Source organism: Melitaea cinxia, chromosome 17 (assembly GCF_905220565.1).
Source record: "Melitaea cinxia chromosome 17, ilMelCinx1.1, whole genome shotgun sequence".
NCBI classification, from domain to species: Eukaryota; Metazoa; Arthropoda; class Insecta; order Lepidoptera; family Nymphalidae; genus Melitaea; species Melitaea cinxia.
Window position 1 is genome coordinate 7,932,211 of NC_059410.1, and position 25,403 is coordinate 7,957,613.

Sequence of the window (25,403 nt, forward strand, 5' to 3'; positions counted from 1 at the left end):
ACAAAAATAAAATCGTGCATATTAAAAATAGCATGGTGTCGTCTCCTGTCAAAGATTTTCATTGTAATATGAAACTTTGAATAGTTACGGGTCTCTGTAAAGAACTCACTATAGACGGCGCCACGGTTCGCTTAAACCGAAAATAGAAATCATCATATCAAGAATTTCGCTCTGGCGGGCACATCGTTCCATAGCTTAATTGGCTAGAGCGCCGACACGGTCAGTCGGAGACGCGGGTTCGAATCCCGCTGGAGCGGTCAATTTTTGATATGATATTCAAAAATGTTTAGAATTCCTAATGTGTGGGTACACAAAAATAAAATCGTGCATATTAAAAATGTATATGTCTAATACAAAAGTGTTTCATGGACAGTGATTGAATACGCGTAACAAGCACAACAGCGATCTGACTGCGGTGCCGACGGTTCATCAACGTTATTGTTAAAGTTAGACGAAACTGTCAATGTATCGCAATTGTTTTTTTTCGCTAGATACCCTCTTAATAAAAAAAATATAAGTAACTAGCTTATACCCGCGGCTTCGCTCACATTGAATTTTTTTTTTAAATATGTGTACAAAGTTTCATGATGAATATATCGGTTGAATAGTTTTCGTGTGAAAGCGTAACAAACAAAGTTACTTTCACATTTATAATATTAGTAGGGATTATTCGGTTGTAAAAAAAATCTGTATAAATATATTTTGTAAATGAATAGAAATAATAGACTAGGCAAATGAATACGTCGGCACTAGCGCTGTCGTACGCAATTAGAAAGGAATTTATAAACAACAGATGCAACGATCGCGCCACCTAACTCATCGTTCGATAGTCACCTACCCTCATTCATTATATTACTTGAGTTATTATGACGAGTATAAAACGAACGGTGCAAACTCGGCTAAGGCAGTCTTGGCTCTGGCTTGGCACGATACACGCTATACAGCACCAAAAATACCTACGATTATACCTTTTAAAATATCATTCATTTACCCATTTCTTCTTTACATTTCATATCTGCAGAAAAATCTCATACATGGCGTTGCTTTAAAATTGTCTCGTCTACTTATATTCATTTGATTATGTTTATCGGCTTAGTTACTTATATTGCGTGATTTTTATAGTGTGAAGCTAGCTTATATGGCATGGTTATTAACATAATAACAACAACATTCAAATATGCGTCGTTAGATTACACGTTGTTACAGAACGAGTTGAGGAAATAAAGGTTCACTGCTCGTTCCCGGAAGGGATAGCATGATAATATGTAGCCTATATGTTGACCCGACTTCTTAATAATATTCGTGCCAAATTTGAAGTAAATTCATGCGGTACTTTTTGAGTTTATCCCAGACATACATACATACATACACAAACAGATAAACAGACAAACAGACAAAAATTCTAAAAACTATATTTTTGACTTCGGTATCGATTGTAGATCACACCCCAAGTATTCTTTTAAAAAAATATTCAATGTACAGTTTCGACTTTCCTTCCATTTTATTATATGTATAGATTACAAATTGTTGTTAGCCTCTGACGATTCCAATATTCGGGGCGCGTGTGGCATCGTCAACAAACAACCTTCATTTATTTATTCTGCATGCCAAGTATGATCGTAAACACAAAACATTGTCTTTGCTCTTGTTATAAAGTAAAGTTCTTTTTCTTAGACACATTTTCAACCTACTTGAAAAAAGGAAGTACTTACTAATAGTACAAATTGTTGTCGTATTTTCTTATTAAAAGAATTTGAACATTGTCTGTAACCGTTATAAATAATGAATGTGTATAATTAGACTAAGATAGCACAGGTTGAAACCTTATTGGTTTTTTGTTGCTATTTTTTTTTAATATTTCGTGTATTACTACTTTTATAAACGATAATTTTAAAAAAAACTTAATTCAACAGGTACTTTTTTATATGTGTTATCTTATAGCTTTTTACTGGTTTTACCAGTTTTGGTGATTATTTTTCTTGTTTTTAATCGGAAGCTGGTGCTTGTGGCTCCATTTTGATAGGTAGTTTTTGAGTTATCCTAAACAATACGTATTTCATCAACTTAAAGGGAAACTAGAGTGACGTTATTAATGTTCTTATTTTATTACTTGTCTATGTAACCTAGTCATTTTTTTTTAATAAAAAATACAATTATTATTTATAGATCACAAAACGATATGCACGATATAACATCCACATATCCTACATACGAATTTCCATAATTTGTTTTTCTTTTTATTTATATATTTTTTTTTTCATAATTGCTGATATAAACAAGAGAAACAACTAGAGGCGTTGTAGCGAGGGGGTGTCCGCAGGGGGGGGTTCCCAACTTCTGTGGAACATAGTGATCGACGAACTGATCACCTTGCTCAGTGATCGCAGGTTTCTCACAGTGGGCTATGCAGACGACTTAACTGTACTCGTCAGTGGACCTTCTGAGAGGACAGTCTGCGACCAAATGAGGGCCGCATTAAAAGTTGTTGAACAGTGGTGTATGGACCACGAACTAGCAGTGAACCCCGCAAAGACGGAACTTGTGATGTTCATAAATAAACTGGAATATTAGGGAACCTTAAACTCCTAAATTATTTGGCACCAGTCTTGCCCTAACCAAGGAGGTCAAATATCTTGGAGTAATCCTAGAAGCAAACTTCTTTGGAACAGGCATTTAGACTCAAAAATCAACAAAGCCAGCATAATCCTCTGCCTTGCAAACGGTTCCTCGGCAAAAACTGGGGCATATCACCTAAAATTACTCTATGGCTTTACAAAACCATTGTCAGGCCTATAATCACCTACGATGCGGTAATCTGGTGGCAGAGAACAGAAATTACAACCGTTAAAAATAAGCTCCAGCGGTTTCAGAGAATAGCATACTCTGCAATCACTGGCTGCATGCGGCACCGCTTGATCTGTTTACACAACAGGGGGCGGCTATGTCAGCTATCAGGCTGAAACACTTGGGCTTGTGGTGCAACCAGGAGGGTCCACACAAAAAACTTTGGAGCGACTTGTGAGCTATGAGCCACTACTTGCTGCTCCATGTGATAGGATTCCCAAACAACATATTTTCGAAAGGAAATACCATATACAACCATTTGAGGCTGAAAAAGTCCAGTCCGGCATACGCGAGGTCCGCATTTACACGGATGGCTCCAAAATGGGGTCTGGCACTGGTGCCGGAGTGTACTCACAAGACCTTAATATCAATTTATCACTAACGCTGGGCCAGTACAGCTCCATCTTCCGATGTGAGTGTGTTGCGATAACCCACACAGTCACCGCCGTCCTATCAAAAAGCATTAGGGATTGCAACATCCGTATTCTGTCGGACAACATGGCTGTACTTAAGCTTGTAAAGCACTAGGGAACGATTCGACCAACTCTAGTCTTATATACAAATGCCATCAAACCCTGGAAGTATTGACCTAACATAATGAAGTAATCCTCCAGTGGATAAAAGGACATAGTGAATCACACGGAACGATGCCGTCGAAGAGCTTGCAAGACAGGGGTCCAATACAAAGATTGTCGGCCCAACCATCCTAATGCCGCTACCATTTGGACAACTGCGCTCGTGGATAAGGCAACGCACGCGTGCAACTCACAATGCCCTTTGGGCAAACCAAACTGGCTGTAGACAGTCCAAAATGATACTCACAGAAGTATCACCACACCTATCGTGCCGACTGCTCAGTCTTAACCGCCTGGACATCAGAATAGTTGTTGGCACGATTACTGGCTACATGGCACTTAATCACTAACTATTCATTATGAATGCAACGGACAGTCCTCTTTACAGGGGATGTGTGGCTGCTGAAGAAACAGCCGCCCACGTAATCCTGGAATGCGAGGGAGTGGCCGCACACCGAGCTACCATCCTTAAGGAAATAAGGACGCTCCGAGAAGCCTGTGAACGCCCCAGGAGGCTTCTGAGCTTCTGGAAGGAGCTGGGCTAGCTGAATTAGTCAGCCCTCTTTTCACGCATAACGGACTACCTTTGTGTCTAAATGCGGAAAACCGAGCCCACAACAAAATAAAACAAATTGTGTTTTACTATCTCGGTCGTTGTGACAAAGTAGAATGGATGTATTTTTTGTATGAGTGTGAGTGAGACGATGATATGTACAAATCAATCCATTTGCGATTACCGCAAGTCGACAGTAGGCACTCAAAATGACAATTTTCGCTTTTTTTTATCACAAAATCGATGGAAAACGAAACGTAGGTAATATTTAAAAAAACTCAGACTTAATTCATATAATAATTTAGATTTTTGTCACTATTTCTAAAGTCAATATAATTAAATACTAAATATTTGTTACTTCTAAGTAAATTCTATTGTTTCATTTACTGAATTCGAAAATAATTTTGTAGACTAATAATTCTAAAATATTGTACAATCCTGCAATCTTACGGATACGCGGTATTGGTGGTCTCAATCTTGCGATTTGCAATATTGTCTTTTAGGTGCTGGATAGCATTCCCCACTTGAAATTGTATGATTAAAGTAGCACGGTAAGTAGGCACGTACGCATATAATTTAAAAACTATCCAATAACTTTCTGAACATATTATAGATGACTTATAAAGTTATTTGGTTGTTAATTATAGTAGTGTATTTCGATTTTCAATTATTTATTATATCAATGTAACATGGAAATTTACATTTTTCGAGTAATTATTAATAATATCTTAAAAAATGTCAAGTGATAACAAAACATTATTTATAATGAATTACTTTATAAATATATCAACTATAAATTAGAAGAACCATTAAACCATCATTTCGCAATCATTTACCATTGTTAATTATTATTATTAATAATAATTATAATTATGTATGTATGTATGTGTAATAAGCGCCTTCAGTGTTGTATTAGCAAAATAGCTTTCCCTTATTTTTGTCTTCCAATGTCGAATTATATTATATTATCGCTTACAATGTGCAATGAGAATATGCATAGTATTTTATCTCTCAAATTTACATCTTTATAATGTAGAATAAATATAAATAGACTTTTAGAATATTCAAATTATTTTTCAGTGTCATTTAAAACATAGGTACGAATAGCCGCTCAAACGCCACAATTTCGCGCGCGCTTGACGACGTCATATGACATCTCCCGTGCTTGTTTACTCAAAACGTTTCATTTACTATATAGGTACATACTTTCCATTTTAATTGCTATATATGTAGATCATACAAGCTTAGAACATTTTTACAAGTATTGTTTGGTATAGTACAAAATGACTATTAGAAATACACCCATACCTATGCTGATGATTTTAACAACGGGTGGTAGAATCGACCAGTACGACCTGTTTCTCCTCAATTAATAAACTACTGCTTTAAGATTCGCTTTAGCCTGTAATTATAATAACAAAAATATAATGTCATAACAGAAATAATTATAATGAATGAATATAAAATTATCATATCAAAAATTTCGGTCGTGACTACATCGTTCCATAGCTTAATCGGCTAGAACACCGACACGGACAGTTGGAGATGCAGGTTCGATCCCCGCTGGAACGGTCGATTTTTGATACGATATTAAAAAATGTTTAGAATTTCCTAATGTGGTGTTAACACAAAAATAAAATCGTACAAATTAAAAATATAATAAGTAATTTTTTAATTGAATCTACACCACAACACCACAGCGGTTGTTACCATCTTGCATCAGCATCCAGATGTGGATAACGCAATTTGACGGATGACAGTATCCGGCAGTAAAAAGATTTTGATTCATCATTCTTTTTTACCATCAAATTCTAATAAATACCTACATATATTTATGAGATATTTCTATTCAAATAATTAATCTTATAGCTTGTGACCTGTTGGCGTAACGGTCACAGCACTTTTTTCTGACTGTTGCGCAGGCGGTTGCGGGTTCGATCCCCGCACATGACAAACATTTGTTTTGCCAATTCAGATGTTTGCCGTGGTCTGGGTGTTTGAGCACTACCTGTGGACCTCCTACCGTACCTCAGAGAGCACGTTAAGCCGTCGGATGTTATTATACAAACCTGGTGACTATATCCGCCAACCCGCAGTAGAGCAGCTCAGTGGATTAAGCTCCGATCCTTTTTATACATGGAGATAGAGGCCCAGCGGCGGGATGTGTGGGGTGTTAATTGAAGTCTGAATCTTACTACTAACTTTTTTTGTCGAAAGAAAATTTGAATTCATATGATATAATAGGCTCCATTACTCCATTATGCGCTTGAAGTTCGATCAGAGTGGACGTATCGTTGATTTTTGTTCCATGTTAGTCATTCAAAAATAAGTCATATTCCGTGTGCATTGTGGTGTATTATTATAAACTGACTAATTCACGACCTATATCAAAGAATAAACAAGGCCCAGAGGTGTTAAAGGTCTTAAAATGCTTCGCTCACCGAACAAGCAATACTGCTCTGACCCAGACATCAGTAGGTTATCCGAACCACACAATATAACAGTTCGGAAGCGTAAGCACGATGACGACTGTTCGGAGGAACTGAAGCATCTAACATCGAATATAGCAAATAAATTGGATACTTGGAAAGCTGAAATCCAGAATAACATCTCACAAATCAAAAAGGACTTAGAATCAGTACTAAAGACTGATTTTGATAAACTCAACACATCTTTCTCTGAAGTGAAATCGGAAATAAGTTGTGTTCGTCTAGAATACCAGGAGATTAAAAAGTCAATGCAATCTCTTAAGTTGAAACAAGAAGAAACGATTGAAAAGGTTGAAGATCTGGAAAAATCGGTGCAGTTCCATAGTGACCAATACGATGACCTAAATAAAAAAGTGAAGTTACTAGAAAATAATAAAATTAATATAGAATCCCTCGAAACTAGAATCAAATTTTTGGAGAATGAGCACAAGCTATTAAAAATAGAGCTGAACTCCAACTACCAAAGAGATCGTCTTCTGAATCTGGAGGTCTTCGGTGTCATTGAGACAAGAAATGAGAATTTACCAGACTTAATTCTGTCGATTGCAAAGCATGCCTGCGTGAAAATCGACTCTGATGACATTCTAGAAGTAAACCGTATTACCCCCAAAAACAATGTTCAGGGACGCCCCAGAAATATTATAGTTAAGATGAAATCTCGTCTCCTAAAAGAAAATATAATTTCTGGTATTCGTAAAAAACATATAATGAATCAGGATCTTGGTATAGTCGGTAATACCAGCAGGGTTTACGTTAATGAGCACCTTACTCAGTTCAATAAGATTTTATTTAAGAAATGCAGAGAGGCGGCAAATCACAAGAGCTACCAGTACGTTTGGACAAAAAACGGAAGAATATTTGTGAGACGAAACGACACCTCGCCTGTTGTACAAATAAAGCAAGAAGAGGATATTGCAAGAATTGTTTAATGTTTAGTAAGACTACTTATTATGTTAACCTTTTATATATTCAATTTTTTATACTATTACTAAAAGTATTCTTAATTGTTATAATTTTTTGTCGCAATCAGTTACTACAAAGTTGCCTCTCTATTGATACATATTCTTTGATATTTTATAAACTTAAGTCTTTGACTGGAATGACTTGCATTTTGTATACATTGGTGATGCGACTAATGCAGGTGCGACGTTTTGCTCGCAAAATTCAAAATCGCAACTTTAACTACGCGTATATAATTGCACTGTTTGACTTATATTTAATATTTACTATATGCTTATATGTAATTTATTTTAACTCTAACATAATAATTAAACGTAATATAAAAATCATATGTACTTACCTCATTAATATACATTATCGAAATATTTTATTTATCTATGTTAAAACTATATTAAAATACATCAAAACAATATTTATATACATCCAAACTAGATCTTATTATTTTTATTTTATTATACACCTACATTACATTGATTACGGAATAATGAAATTACAACAACTTACTAATAACGCAACCTCTTTTGCTGAACGTATCATGATAGTCCGGCTTGTTATATGTTTTGCACACTACCCTACAAGTTTCTTTATCGTGTTTCTGGCTTTTGTTCACAGTCGTCGACGAATTACTTTGTTTTTACATATTTCTTATGCGTTTGAATGCCTCTGTGATAGCTACGACATCCGTCATTTCAAAGTGTTTGGTCAATGTAATCTATTCAATATATTTTTACTGTTTAATATAAAATTATGGAACAACGCTGTATTAATTGAATTAAGCTATTGTTTTGAGATATATATCGGGTGTGTAAACGATTCTGATTATTTTATATGTCTTGTACTTCTATATTTAGTTTTTCTGTTATAAATGGCTACTAAAAATTTGAATATCTATTACCAGAATGTTCGAGGTCTTAGAACTAAGTGTAATGAACTGAGACTAAGTGTTCTGAATAATAATTATGACGTAATAATACTGACGGAGTCTTGGCTGCATGGCGGCATTTTTGACGCCGAATTATGTGATGATAGATATGATGTTTTTAGGGCGGACCGAGACCTAAAGGCCAGTGGTAAGTGTACCGGCGGAGGAGTAGTAATATTAATACGGCGTTCACTCTGTGCTAAATCTCACAACCTTGACGTGTCGCTTGCAAATGCAGAAATATTATGGGTTACTGTGCCGTCCCGTACTTGCGCCTCTAAATTTGACTTACATTTTTGCGCTGTTTACGTTCCCCCTGATTTGCGTGAAATCTCATTAAATTTAAAAATATTTACAAATATATTTAGAACATCAATTGAGCGTTGTCCTAATGATAATTATATACTAGCAGGCGATTTTAATTTGCCTTGCCTGTCGTGGAATGCTAATAGTTATTCATTATTAAAAAAGGGTGCAACTGAAGTCCAGGAGGCGGGCTTAGAACTAGTGCAAAACTTAAGCTATTATGGATTTAAACAATATAACTTTCTTAAAAATCACGCTGGGAATACATTAGATCTCGTTTTTTCAAATCTACCCGTAATTGTTAAACCAGAATCGATGCCACTCCTTAAAGAGGACTGTGCACACCCTTCATTTAGTTTTACCGTTTTAGACGTAAATATTATTCCTTTACGAGAAGCTCCTACGTTAATACGTAACTTTAAAAAAGCGAATTATGAAGATATTAATAAATACTTGCTACAACATGACTGGCACGCTCTCTTAAGTACAGGTACTATTGATGAAGCGACTGAAGTCATGTACAAAATTATTAATAGGTCTGTGGATTTGTATGTACCATATAGTCGTAAGTCTGGTAATCGCTGCTATCCCAAATGGTATTCGCCTGCATTAATACGTATAATTAAAGACAAGACAAAAGCTCATTCACGGTGGAAAAAATATGGAAATAGGTTGGATTACGATGAATTTTCTTTATTAAGATCAAGAGAACGGCGCGTACAAAAAGATTGCTTTAAGAACTTTACGTCGAATTGCGAAATTAACATTAAAAATAATCCTAAAACGTTTTGGACTTTTGTAAAAGCTACGAGGGGTGGTTCAGCTTATCCTAAGAATTTTAATTTGGAAGGTGTAGAATATACGGCTGGTCAGGACATATGTAACGCATTTAGTAGGTTTTTTCAGAATGTATTTGGTAAGCCTTCTAAAAACTATCTACTCCCATCTGAGAACCCCTTATGTATTAATAACATTGTCTCTCGTGCTCAAACATCATTAATTACTACTAAAAAAATGCTAAAATCTTTAAACATAAATAAGGGAGCTGGCAGTGATGGCTTGCCTGCGGTATTTTGGTCACGATGTGCTAAATCACTAGCTCTCCCGTTAACTATACTTTTTAATCGTTCTCTTCGTGAGGGTATTGTCCCAAACGTATGGAAATGCGCTCATATAGTACCTGTACATAAAAAGGGATCGCGTATGGATATTAAAAACTACAGAGGAATTTCGATTCTGAATACTGCAGCAAAATTACTCGAAAAAATCGTGTATAATTCTATCTATGGTACGCTGTCTCAATCGATTCCCTTAGAGCAGCATGGTTTTATGGTAGGACGTTCCACTACTACTAATTTAGCATGTTTTTCAAGCTTTGTTTTAGAAAAAATGGACAGGGGGGGACAGGTTGACGTGATCTACACTGATTTTGAGAAGGCTTTTGATCGTGTGGATCACGTGATCCTGTTACATAAATTACAAATTTTGGGTATCCACGGGGACTTACTTCGGTGGGTAAAGTCATATTTGACTAATCGTTCTCAGGCGGTAGTCATGGCTGGATATCGCTCAAATTACGTCAAAATTCCAACAGGTGTTCCGCAGGGCTCACATTTAGGACCACTATTCTACAATGCATATTTGTTTGATATTGGTTCAAGTTTGAAGCATTGTAACTATCTTATGTACGCTGATGACAAAAAGATTTTTTATGTAATTAATACCATACAGGATTGTTTATCGTTGCAATGCGACCTTAATAATTTATATAACTTTTATAAAGATAATAATATAACAGTCAATGCTGGCAAGTGTGAATGCATCTCATTTACGCGGAAACAAAAGCCTATTCTATATAGCTATCATTTTAATGGCGAACAAATTAACAGGAAACAAAGTTTGAGAGATTTGGGGGTCTACTTTGATCAAAAAATGATACTATCAGATCATATAGAAAATATAGTAGTGAAAGCATATAAAAACCTGGGATTTGTTCTTCGCGTGTGTAAACCGTTTACAAATATATCAGCTATTAAGTGTGTTTATTTTGCTTATGTACGGAGCATCTTAGAGTATGCTAGCCCTATATGGTCACCTCAATACCGCATTTATCTTAACCGCCTAGAACATATACAAAAAAAATTCATAAAACATTTAAACTTTCGGTGTCGTAAATTTTGTGAGAGTTATGAAGATGGTTGCGCGGAACATGAAATGCTTTCGTTGGAGCAGAGACGTATTCTTTTGGATATGGGTCTGCTCTATGACATAATAAATAGTAAGCTTGATTGCCCACACCTAGTATCTAAAATAGGTTTCCGAGTTCCTAAATATCGTACCCGTAATACATCTATGTTAGAAGTTCCTCAACATTTTTCGAATTATTTAAAAAACTCGCTGTTACTGAGACTCCCTCATACGTACAACACATTATTTAAAAACGTCGACATCTTCACAAAGTCTAAAAGGATATTTAAAACCAATATAATAAAAATACTATCTGAGTCACCGTAACAATGTATAAACTATAAGTATATATTATGTATCTGTATATGTATGATGTGTAGCTCTCTTTATATATGCCTCTTTTACTATGTATTTATATATGTATATTGTTAAGTGTAAGTTAACTGCATCTCTTATAAGCATTTTTTTGTGTATCAGAATGTACTGATTGTGACTGTTGTTTTCTTTTTTGTCAACGATATCTCCACAATTTGTTAATTTTAGGGAAACCTGTTATTGGCTTGATTTTTTGTAATATGCTTTATGATATGAATAGTATATAAGAAGCTGTTGGTTTTCTGAATAAATAAATAAATAAATAAATAAATTACAAGCAAAAACGCAAAGTAAACTTCAATTTTCAATGCATTACTCAACCATATTAGATCTTTGAAATCTGATACAGAACTGTAACTAAGTACATTGCCATATTACCCCATGTGAAGCTGATTTATGGCTAACAAAGAATTTTGTTAAACTTAAGATAAAACTGTTTAAAAATCAGTTTTCACTTCTCATTGAATTTTAATTGTTTTTTTAAGATTTAATTAAATCATACCATTTTATTTTGAGAAAGTAAAGTAAGAAATTAAACAAAATGATATAATTTTTTATCAATTTTTATTTCTTTAATAATTCCTCTAACTTTTTGGATGCTATTGACATGTCAATTTTGTCATTAGTGCTTTTAGATAAAATTCCGAGTAAAGCTCTAAACACTTTAATTTTCCCTTCTTTATATTGTTTAACTAATTTTGGGTTGTTTTCTATGACTTCAATACAATACTTTATTATATCTTCTTCATCTGATGTTAATAACCAGCCTTTTTGTTTTATTATGTCAATAGGCGAAGAACTCTCATTTTCAACAAGCTCATTAATAGTTTTACGACACACATCTAAACTTATTTTCTTATCTAATAACAAATCGACCAACTCCTCTAAATAACTTACTGTTATAGGACAATACGCAACATCAATTTTCTTTTTATTAAGTACAGTTAACAAATCGTTAAGTAAAAGATTAGCGACTTTAGTTGGATTTCTACTATTTTCTAAGGTGATTTTTTCGAAAAATTCTAACAAGACAGGTTCATTTACAAGTTGCACTGCTATTTCTGGACGTAATTCATATTTTGTGATTAATTTTCTTCTAGATTCTTCTGGCAATTCTGGTATTTTTTCTTTAATAAGAAGCACACTTATAACATCTTCATTGTCTTCTTTTGTTTTGACGTTCAGCCTTAAAGGAGGAAGGTTTGGTTCAGGCATAAATCTAAAAACAATTCATATATAAAAAAATATTGGTTATAATGTTTAGCTACCGTTGTGTTACTAAAATATTCAATTGAAAAATTGTGGCTAAGCTTACTTAAATGTGCAATTAAAACAAATGAGAACTCAAAATAAATGATTACGACTATTAATTGAAAGTTATATATTTTATATTAGACAGAAGAAAATGTTGCTGAATCGATAATCACAGTAACAAATTTAATCTTGAAACTAAAAAGTGTGGTTTTAGAATTTTACCTGTAATCTTGTACAATTTCCTTGTCTCGCATTGGAATAGTGATCTTTGCTGTAGCATCCCAAGCTCGAGTTTCATTGACAATTTGGCCTCCATTTTCTAATATAGATTTTTGTCTGTCTATTTCATGTCTTATAGCACCAGCAACACCACGAACCGATCCTATGTTTTTTATCTGTAACAAAAAAAAATTGAATGATTAACTGACAATAACAGAAATTTCAGTTAGAATTACTTTAAGTTTAAAATTTAATAATAAAAAATGATGACTATAGCAAGCACTAGCGACCCGTCCCGGCTTCGCACGGGTGCAATGCTGATACTAAATATACTACAGAATGTCTTTATTTATAATGTGAAGCTAGCTTATATAGCATGGTTATTAACATAATAACAACAACATTCAAATATGCGTCGTTAGATTACACATTGTTACAGAATGCGTTGAAGAAACAAAGGTTCACTGCTCGTTCCCCATAGGTGATAGTGTGATAATATGTAGCCTATATGTTGACACGACTTCTTAATAATATTCGTGCCAAATTTGAAGTAAATCCATGCAGTACTTTTTGAGTTTATCCCCGACATACATACAGACAAACAGACAAAAATTCTAAAAACCATATTTTTGGCTTCGGTATCGATTGTAGATCACACCCCAAGTATTCTTTAAAAAAAATATTCAATGTACAGTTTTGACTTTCCTACCATTTTATTATATGTATAGATTACTAAAACATTTAGCAATGTGCTGTACAAAGATAAATCTTTTGAAAACAGTCTAAATAGATAATACCTAATTAGTAAATATAAACAACCGCTTTGGTGTAGTGGTGCAAGTAGTCACCTGAAACTCTAATGGTTTGAAGGTTCGATTTCGACTCGGGATGAATTTTTGTATTTGTACAAATATTTCTTTTCGGTTTGGACGTCTGTATATACATTTGTATTGGCCATACATATGTTTGTCGTGGTCTGAGTATTTGTGCAGTCTTTGTGGGTCTCCCCAACGTACCTTGGAGAGCATGTTAAGCCGTCAGTCTTGGTTGATATCATGTACACCTGATAATGACTGTTGCTCATAGTAGGATATATATTGGCCCACCCGCATTGGAGCAGAGTGGTGGATTAAGTTCTGATCCTTCCCGAAAGAGGCCTATTCCCAAAAGTGGCATATTACAGGCTGAAGCGTAAGGGTTGTATGTCTGTCTTTGTGGTTCTTCCGACTGTGCTTTGGAAAGCAAGTTGTGACGTCGGTCCTGGCTATTATCATAAATACCTGATAGCAATCGTTACACATAGTAGGGAACATATCCACCTACCCGCAATAGAGCCGTGTAGATTAAGCTCCAATCATTCTCCTACATGGAGGAAGAGGCTTATGCCCAATGTATATATACAGTATTGTATTACTATACATATACTGTAAAGGTAAATTGGTTTAAAAATGAAATAACTTTTACATTTTCTTATTAATTATATTTAGGTCATTCTTATCATTTTTTTTCTGTTAAACTTGTACTTGGTTAATCTTTTTGAATACGGTACAAAAAATAAAATTTTTACTATAATCTTACCTCAGTGCGTGTTGAAAGTGGACTGCCAATACGACGCATGGACACATTGGCATCAACTCTCAAAACACCTTCCTCCATCCGACCTGTACATGCTCCTAACCTCTGTACTATTAACACAAGCTCTTTGACAAGAGCTGCTGCTTCTTCTCCATCCTAGAAATAATAAAAAATACACTTTACACAATCGTTATATTTACGATACAATAAAATTCAGTGTAACATGCCTCTAACAGGCAGAAAGACATCTGTCAGGGAAGATTCTCCATGTAAGAGAAAAGTCAGAGCTTAATCTATACTGCTCCGCTGGAGGTCGATGGATCTATTTTCTACTAAGAAATATACTCAAAGGGAATACATGTAAACTTGTTTATTTATTTGTAATAACAAAATTCTAAACTCTAAAGCTACTAAACAGATTTTATTAACATTTTGTTATTAAAAATCTGTAAGGTGAACAGAAATGTATATAGGCTAAAAAATATTTAGTACTACTTCTAGAAGACCAATCATAGCACACAACATGAAAGAAAACTTACAGTATATGTATTATTATTTTTTTCTTTTCTGTATTATACTGACTTAAAAAAAAAATACTTAAAAAAAGTTAAAGTGTAAGTAATAGCAGCTCTTTTACTATTTGACAAAAATTGTATCATAAAAATTGTAATAATAAAATTTACCTCAAGGTCAGGTTCGAAAACCAATTCAATGAGTGGTGCTCCAGCTCTGTTCAAGTCCATGAGGCTCCGCTTTAACTCCTCATCATGAAGAGATTTACCGCTGTCTTGCTCTAATTGTATTTGTTTTATTTTTGAACTCTTGTTATATGGCTTTTTGTGAATACCCGGTGTGTAAACCTGTAAAAATTGATAGGGAAGTATGACAAAAATTATTTATATTCATTCATTTCATCATAAAAAAAATAATAATAATTTACGGTCAAATACTAATTTCATTGCATCATTGTGTGCTCAAATTTAATTAAATTTGTAAATGTTTAATTCATTATACAGAAATTTAGATTAATTAGTTAATGAGATAAATAAACTTGTATATGAGCAAATGTCTTTTGTATGCAATTAATGAAATAGTAGTAGAATCATAATGGTTGAAGCTATTACCAAAACAATCAGTTATATCAACAATAAACTATAGTATGGCAATGTGATATACCTGAAAATTAATAATGCCATCATTTGCTAATGGAGCTCTTTGTTGCGTTATCTGATAGCCGGCGGGTAAATCAGCGTAGAAATAATGTTTTCGGTCAAAAGAGGACACCTCATTTACTTTACACGAAAGTGCTAACGCAGTTAAAACGCCTAATTCAACACATTTTCTGTTTAAAACCGGTAATGTTCCTGGTATTGCAGCATCAAATAACGACACACAATTGTTCACTAAGCCACCAAAAGTATTTTCAGCACCCGAAAATAGTTTCGATTTGGTATTCAACTGAGCATGCACTTCTAATCCTACGACACTTTGCCACTCATTTTTATTATCACTCGATTTGCCGCATTTATGTATTCTATTGTAGTTGTATAAAAGTCTTTTTAATAGCATTGAACACTTCATTATAAAATTAAAGATCGTATTTTACCTAGAATTATGACATTTTACTTATTTCAATTTGACATTATTGACGTTGACTTTATTTGTTAGCCGTTGGCTTAGTGGTACCAAAGGGTACTGAACTCGAGTAATTTGTAAAACGTCAAAATACAATCACGTACTAGTGGTTTCTGAACTGATAAAAATTATTGCATGTTTTGTAATATTTTGTAAAACGTAATTAACTTTACTACACGATATTATAACTACCTATAAACGTTCTGCTTTTAAGTATGGGTCTCTTGATTTATATAGGAGTATGTTTGAAACGCAATTCGCCACGTAGCTTACTTGTATCAAACATAACATTTCAAAATAAATTTCGCAATTTGCATATAAATATAAAGCTGAAAAACTTAGTGTTGCAAGCTTAGATTTGAAGCAATTCACTGGGTCATATCGGAAACACTAATAAAATTTATCACCACTCACACCGTAAATTTTGTTTTTTAAGACTTCCAAAGTTCCAATGTATGTTCCGCCTATTTGTATACTTACTTATAAATCTACATATGATTATTATTTTATTGACGTAATTAATTTTAAATTAAAAGAGTTGAGACTTGTTATTTATATTTAATATTAATAATGTGATGCAAAAACTATAACGTCAAGGACTCGAGGCCTATTAAAATATTTTTCTAGAAATTGAGGCATTGAACGCAGTACCTACATACAGCGGCATTCAAAAATACAAGATTTAACGTAATTTTTTAAAGTCGGCTTAAGAATAAGATTCAACTTTCACAAACCATTATTTTATATGAATATAGTTGCAAAATCAAAATAATTATTTTTTTTAATAATAATTAAGCCATTATGTTTCAATATTTCAACTACTTTCGATTAGAATTAATTATAATTACTTACTGTATAAATTTTTTAATTATATCGAGATTTGATTTAAGATATAATTATGTATGTATAATGTTTTTAGATATATATGTTGACAAATAGAATAATTACTTACCCTAGTATTTATTGAAACTGCTTTGCTGTGATGAAAGTTGCATTTCAAATATGGACTTAATAATTTAAATACGACTATGCTGAACTTAATTATAATTGCATTGATATTTTGACTAATTAACTTAAAACTAACATAATATTAAATATAATATCACATTTTTTTAATTCTATGCGAGATTGCTTAAGACACTAATCCCGTTACAACTTCGAATAAAAATGAAACAAAATAAAGAACGACGAAAGCTAATGTAGCCTCAGCAATGGAATACATTTTTGTTGATTTTTGGAAGTAAAAAAATCAATAATGTTTTGGTAATCACGCAATTTAACGCGCGTAAATATTATATCGTGCAACGTACGGTCACTACCACTCACTGACTGACGGCGAATGAACAGAAAATATAAAACAAGCGAGGTGGGTGTGCGCGAAACCTTGACGAATCAAAATGTTATGCGACGAAATAAAATAGCACCACACAACGAAGTCGACTGACGTTAACGGTAATCTACGAAATTTTGCCCCATTCCAACCATACACACCCACATGTCCGACTGATTAATTAAATTATGCAGGTATCAATATACCGTTTGCGTCACACTCTGTTCTACAATTCAACATATTATTCTGAAATCTAGGCATATGTGTACTTTAACCTTAACGATTTTAAACATTAAATTTTTGAACAACAAAATGTGTATTTTATCCTTATTTTATACTTCTCGGAAAAATAAAAAAATTAATTAGTTTGTGTATTTGTGATTTAATTACGATTTTATTTAATTTTACAGTTAATTTTCAGTACGTACATTTTTCATGAATAGGAACTGATGTAGGTATCTAAAAATTCTAAAGTTATATCCAACTTTTACCACTTGTCAGACGACAGATTATTTTTGGACGCGTATTAGACAATAAGACAATCAAAATAAACAACCAATAAATCATACAGTATATACACATATATTCATGTTTTTTTTTACATCTTTACTTTGTAATTGAATAATAAATGTAACACGATGTACACATAAACAAAGACAATGTATGTTGCTATAACTAAATAGTAAATAAGTATAAAGTTCACTGATTGTTTTTTTTTTTCTGAGCAAACATGTTGAACCTATTCTCCTTACATAATAATAAGGCATTGTTCTTAATATATTATGTTCCACACATAAAATGCACGCGAGGCCACGATCTGTAGTACACGATCGGTAATTAAAATACGAGAAATCTATACGATTTCAATAAAGCTTAATACTCTTTAATTACGTGCCTAAGAAAGAATATATTCTAGTATATGAGACAATATTTACAGAAAATCTTGATTTGTAACGTCAGTCAAATGTAAAAATTTTAATACCTATATCTTGTGTATTTTTTTTTATTCAGTAAAAACCTTTAAATACGAGTCTCACTTGTACATGAATGGGTCTTTAATCTAAGATTGATTAAAATGAGACTTGCGGAAAAAGAACGGTGTTTTTGCACTGGAGTTCCGTCGCGCGTCGTCATAAAAACAAAAAATAAATAATAGGAATTAGGTAATTTTACAAAATTAGATAAAAATTAAGTGATGTACACATATTATAATATCATCAGATCAGATCAAGTAAATTCAAACGGCAACAAGTTTTTTGTTTACAAACTGGTGTTTCATTATTTATTACGATAAAAGTTTGACGCTATTGTTTGTTTGCGAGTGTATTTTACTTCTCTCAATTTGCAATGGACTAATTCAAGCGTCATTTTCGTTTTTATTTTGTTTAAAGGTATCTTAGTCTATGATTTTTTTATAATGGTACTTTTGGAAAATGGGGAAGGAATGTGACAATACAACTACCATAAAAATCGACTGATTGATTTTGTAACGATCAAACATAAAAATCCGAGATAGTGCCTCGAATAGAATTTTCCCTTTTAAATTTTTCATAAGCTTATAACGTAAGAAGACCTGCATAATTCAAATAAGTGAATGAATAAAGATGAAAAATACACGGTAAAATAAAATACATTTTTTTAAAAAACTGAAAACCATCAAACCTTTAGTTTATTGTTACCGTTTGTATACCGCGATTTTTGTTTTGTATTTGATACCGATCACGGTTTTATAACGATCTTGGCCTGCTTACCAGCATACAAAACAGCATTTTCTCCCCAGATTGACCTTCAATAAACCCTGTTGCATGTTTGAAAGAAACTCTCGACAAATTTGGGTACAAACGTTATTTTATGCCGTTGTTGAAGTAAAACTTCTTCAGTCACGCTTGACTTGGGGAGTAAGCTGGCGAATGCGTCATGAGAGCGTTACAAAAAATGCGATCGGGGGAGGCGAATGGAAGTTGAAGATAGAAAAATAAATAAATATCGACACAATACACACACGGTCGTCTGTTCCTAAAGTAAGCAACTTAATGTTTGTGTTACAGGTAACAGCCGACTGTTATAACTACCTTTTTTTGATAAACACTAATAAATAATACATATATGAATATATAAATAAACATTTATATTACACCCAGACTCAAGGTGGGAATCGAACCCACAACTCTCGGAGCAGAAAGCAGGATCATTACAAACTGCGCCAACGGGCTAGGCAAAAGAGAAAGAGTTACGTTTCATAAGTTTTAGTTCAGTCGTATAGTCTAAAGCACATTCGTTCTTTTTTGTGTAAGGAATATATTTTATAATTAATTATATTTATTAATGCTTGCTTTGACTTATTTTTCTTCCTAGACAATTTTAAAACAAAGGAATTATACTAATAAAATTCACATTGTTTATTAGTTCATTATTGTCGGTTAACAATTTGAAATATTCATCATTTCGTTGATGAATATGTATTAATCTTTGTTAACCGATAGTATGTATGTGTATATCGATTGTTTTCAGGATTGATTGGCCATGATATCCGCTGACGGGACTTGTCTATAAAATAATTACCTTTTCAATTTAACAGTTAGAGATATTGATATTATTAAAGATACGAAATTAACTCTACTCTTTATCAATACAACTTAATAGTTTTCAGATTGAAATATACCCACTCGCCCCAACTCTGTATTCTGATTTCTGTGTATTTTGATTTCTGACAATAAAATTATATTTCAAACTGAGCAAGGTAGCAAATTATATTTTCAACTGAGCATGGTAGCAAAAATATGATATTATTTTCTAATGGCAACATTTTTAAGTTTTTAACAATTTAACTAATTGGTGGAATTCTTCCACTGGGTCATAAGCATAACACATATCACAAACATCGTTAGAATGTGATGAAAACACAACACAATAATTACTTTAATTTTTTGTAGATGTCGAACAAAACATGAATACACGAAAACAAGTTTGGAACTTTTTCGATACTGGAAAAACACAAATAGAATGTTCAAGATTAAGCTATTTACCTCTATCGAGTATGTATAAATACTTATTTACTTTACAAAAATCACATGTAGGTGCTAACCTATAATTATAGTTAGTAGTATATACTCTATATATACTAATAAGTATATAATACCTATAGTTACAAACCATTTGTAAGATTATAAATTCGCACAATAATGCGCAGTAATGAGGTTTCCTTTGTTTTTCTTTTTGTTCAATCTCTGTTATGTTAATGTCTGTTATTAAATTAAGTATTTGATAATGTTTTTTGCTTTTAAACATACACAAAACTTAAATAAATATTTGCTTACAGGTATTGTACTGAGGTATTGTAACAAAATTAACGAAAAAATCGCCAACCTGGGACCCGTTGGTCTAGAAATATCGATAAATCGTTTTTTTTTTTTCATATTTCGAAAGTATACTATTTCAAAAATACACATTTAAAATTTGGTGACGATATTTTGAGTATATCATGCTGTAAAACCTATTTAAACCAATAATAAAAGGAGGTAGTCGAGCCGGTCGGCCCAGAGAGTAATTCTATTGTTCGGTAAAACGCATCTTCTTCGGTTACTTTACCTGAGTTGTAGTAAGTAGTAAAGGGAAATATGTAGTTTCGATAGCTGAAAAAACCGAAGACATTGCAGAGTCTAAAAGGACTGAGGGTATACTTTATGGTGCTAAAATAGCTTATTAATCGTAAGTATAAGTTCAAATCTAATTTTCTTGAGATTTTTTTACTAAAATTTTAAGCGCGTTTATCTCAAAACATGTTTTTACTGCCTGGCATAAAGCAAAAAAAAAAAAACTACTAGGTCTTTCGTTTCAAATTTTAATATGTTATTTACACTAACAGCTATCGCAGAACGAAAAATATTTTTTTCGCGTTGAATATTTTTATTTTTTACATGCAAAACGTGGTTATAAGGAGAGAAATTTACGGAATACAAATTTCAACAACGCGCCAATTATCAAAAAAAAAAAAAAAAAAAAATTTTCATTTTACGTTCTGCGGTAGATTTTTTTACAATGATTAAAAATTCGTTTTGTTTTGTTTTTAGTTCAGAGCCATGGAAGTGGTAAATCATCGCGCGCCGCCCATCAGGTTCTTTTTGATTTCAACGCCATCTTTATAAAAGTAAAAATATTTTTTCTTTGTAATAATGGTTTTTGTATACTTAAATAGTAATAAAATGACCCTTTAAAAGTTTCTTAAGTTTCGGTGGTTATTGAGATATTTTTTTGTAAAAACTCATTTAATTCTGAGATTCTGGACCACCGGGTCCTTATAACACGCTCTTATCCTTCTCCTACGTGGGGAAAGAGGCCTATGGGATATGGGACAGGCTGAAACGTAACGATAAAATATTTTATTTTATTCGAAATAAAAGAAAAATATATTAAAATCAATTCAATACATTTGATATATGATTTAAGTATCTTCTAAATAATTTAAAACACATCTAAATGTAAAAAATCCTATAAAATACGCATAAATTATGATAATCGTTAACTGCATGACAGAAAAAAAAATTATTGCTTTATCAAAGTAGCCTAGATAAGATAATATTTTTTTAATTATTTTTCTAATTAACTGATACTTCTATGAATTCAATTGACATTTTTATCTGTGTACACCTCTTTAAAAAAGTCCGTAGCTTAAAAGTCTAAAATGCTTGTTGTAAAGGTAAATATTATATTTACGTAACATATAAATAAGTATCAAAGTCCGTGTTTAACGAGTAATGACGTTAGTCACGGTGAAGTGACTTACGTATTAACATCAAATACATATATACCTATATTAAGTTTAACAAAAAATGGTAGTTAATATAATATAGTGAACAAAAATATGTACCTATGCGTAATTTCCTGGCAAATCGCACATTTAAATCAGCAGAACTTTAAAGTTTTGCAATATATACGAAACAATATTTTTGAAAAGCCATTTTTCACCAAACGAAGCTTAAAAATGTATGAAATGTTATTATTATCATTTATTTATTTTTTTCAAATTAGTGTCACACATTCATTGCAAGCACAATTTCCATTATGCTAATTAACCCACTTCAATGAAGGAGGAGGTTCTCAATTCTATTCTCTCTTTTTTTTATGTGTTAAATTACGGACGCGATTTGAAATTATTTTTTTGTCAATTGAAAAAATTGTGGTGATTTTGCCACCCCCTTTCATGTATCGCCCGGGCCCTGGTCACCCGGCACCTACGCTACGCCACTGTATAAAGCTATAACAATTTTTTTTTAGTGTTATATATAAAATGAAACTTGTTAAAATCTATACAAATTAGGTAGATGTCTATCCATTTAGATAAAATGAAAGAACCATTTTTATCTTTAAAATACGACTAATATGTTTATTTATCTTATTCAGGACCAAATAATTATTTTAAATAACTTGTTATTTTCTTTTTTAAAACCTAAATAATTCGATACATACATCATCTACTTACTTATAGGAAAAAAAACAGTATCTGGAATAATAAAATGTGATTTGTATCCATATACAATGTTCATTTTTTATAATATTTATTTTGTAAAAAAACGTATAATCTTTACAAACAGACACAAACAATTGACTGTCATGATCAGATGATACATAAAATTATTTTATTATTTACATTATAATAAATTACATCGCATATTTTTCCTCGATCCATAAAATTAATCAACATCATACACAATATATCTTATACCTACGACCAGTGATGTACAAGATACCTCAAATAAAGTATCTCGAATACCAAATACAAAATACTTTTAAAATAAGTATTTCAGATACCAGATACAAATAACTTTCTGTAATGGTATCTGAAATACTAGATATAAAATACGTATCTTTCAAATACTTTTTATAGATAAAATACTTTTGTAAAAAAACAACATTATTTTTAATGAAAGTTTAATTTTTTACATATAAATCGCGTTGATTGCGCATCCGTGAAACAACATAATATTACATTTTTATGGTTTTAATTGGAACTTAGTAAAACTAGTCCTTCAAAGTTTATCACTCATTTTCCTTCGATGAGGCCACATGATCATGCCTCCAAATGAGAAGAGTCGCTCCATAGGGGTAGAACTTAGCAAACAGGTGTTGTATTTCAAAAATATTTTTTTTTATTGTAGGAAAAGCATTAAAACTCTAAAGACTAAAACACGGGACTAAAGATTCAATAGCGCGTTCAGTTTCTGCGACATTAATATTTAAAATTAATGTCACCTAGGATGTCACAATAGAATTAGTTATCTGTTACTAAAAGTATCTTAGCAAACATAGTATCTACAAAATACTAACGGTCTTACTTATAAACGTTTCTTAATTTTTAATCAATTGCTTAGCAACGGATTAGCAAAAACCTCACTTATAAACACTATTTAGCGTTAAGAAGTCGTTAAGTAGTGTTTAAATAGCCGTCAAATTTAAACACTGCCGAGGCATAGTTTAACTCCTGCTAAGCGGCAAGATGGCGGATTTCACATAAATCAGCTGTTATATTGTGACGTTTGATCTACTTACTTGCGTGTGTTTGTTAGAAAAAAAAATTATCATTCTTTGTTTGTTTCTGAACTAAGTAACAGCTAATCAACGTTTATAAGTAAACAAAAGTTAAACATGGATTTGTAGCTTAAGAGCGGTTTAACTAAGCGGTGGCTAAGTATTGCTTAGCGAGATTTTTATAAGTAAGACCGTAAGATACCAAACAAAAGTTATTTAAATACAAGATACAAAATGAATTTTTAAAAAAGGTATTTAGTTACAAGATAAAAATACGTATTTTGTATCTTGTATCTGTATTTCAGATACTTTTATCTTAGATAAGTTACATCTCTGCCTACGACCTACTTAACTTCTACAATAATTTTATACTTACGAAAACATTTTAATGCGTGTTAATCTAGATACCAATAAAATAAGAAGAGTTGTGTGCTTGTTTCAAATCGTTAATCCACGTGTCCCATTTGAATAATTCTTTTTTTTTATTCGAAAAATACCTTTTACTGTTATTTCTTTTGTTCTTATGTCGGCAATCAAAATTATCAAGACATGAGAGACCTTATATGGCTTGCCCAACATAAACGGTCTTACTTATAAACGTTTCTTAATTTTTAATCAATTGCTTAGCAACGGATTAGCAAAAACCTCACTTATAAACACTATTTAGCGTTAAGAAGTCGTTAAGTAGTGTTTAAATAGCCGTCAAATTTAAACACTATTTAACTCCTGCTAAGCGGCAAGATGGCGGATTTCACATAAATCAGCTGTTCTATTGTGACGTTTGATCTACTACTTGCGTGTGTTTGTTAGAAAAAAAAATTATCATTCTCTGTTCGTTTCTTAACTAAGTAACAGCTAATCAACGTTTATAAGTAAACAAAAGTTAAACATGGATTTGTAGCTTATGAGCGGTTTAACTAAGCGGTGGCTAAGTATTGCTTAGCGAGATTTTTATAAGTAAGACCGAAAATGTATTAAAATTGTTAGTTATTGTGACAGATGCTACAGAGATGCGATACCTACTAAAATTATAAATAGCACTTTTCTAGATAACTGAAATATTACATTTTAAGATATATTCGGAAAACGGGAGTAAATTGAAAACATTAATTTGTATTAAGAATTATTGTACTGTGTGGCTACGGTACTAAAGAATATAGCCACCCCCTCTCTTCCCGTGGGTGTCATAAGAGGCGACTAAGGGATAACACAGTTCCGCTACCACCTTGGAACTTAAAAAGCCGACCGGTGGCTGGATAACCAACCAACTGCTGGCTTTGAAATACACAGGCCGAAGACGGGCAGCAGCGTCTTTAAACTTTTGGAGGCATATGTCCAGCAGTGGACTGTATAGGTTGTAATGATGAAGAATTATTACTTAAAAAACAAAAGCTGTGATACATATGTAAATAATAATCATATCGAAAATACTGATTACTGGTATTATATAGTATCGAAATAAATAGCTTATCCTAATTCCTTACCTTTGTTTTCACTTTATCGTAATCATCGTAACGTAATCCGATGACTCGATTAAATAAATCCCGCCATTTAATCACGGAAAAGATAACATGGCGGCTATGAGTCTGTGACTACTTTAAGCAGGTCTCTATATTTCAATACGTGATACGTTTTGCGGAAAAATCCTTGTAAT

At 32.5% G+C, this 25,403-nt stretch overlaps 2 protein-coding genes across 2 annotated transcripts; one reads left to right on the top strand and one right to left on the bottom strand.

Annotated features, from left to right (window-relative positions):
* The first annotated feature begins 6,400 nt into the window (after positions 1-6,400).
* Positions 6,401-7,390, top strand: LOC123661849. Its single transcript, XM_045596789.1, has 2 exons — positions 6,401-6,785; positions 6,849-7,390. The coding sequence occupies exons 1-2, from the start codon at positions 6,401-6,403 to the stop codon at positions 7,388-7,390; spliced, it is 927 nt and encodes a 308-aa protein (XP_045452745.1).
* A 4,368-nt stretch (positions 7,391-11,758) lies between these two features.
* On the bottom strand, positions 11,759-15,855 carry LOC123661471 (glutamyl-tRNA(Gln) amidotransferase subunit B, mitochondrial). Its single transcript, XM_045596426.1, has 5 exons — positions 15,436-15,855; positions 14,943-15,119; positions 14,263-14,415; positions 12,688-12,860; positions 11,759-12,430 (listed from the first exon to the last, which is right to left on the bottom strand). Exons 1-5 carry the CDS (start codon positions 15,838-15,840, stop codon positions 11,776-11,778), a joined length of 1,563 nt encoding a protein of 520 aa, XP_045452382.1. The 5' UTR covers positions 15,841-15,855; the 3' UTR covers positions 11,759-11,775.
* Positions 15,856-25,403: the final 9,548 nt, after the last annotated feature.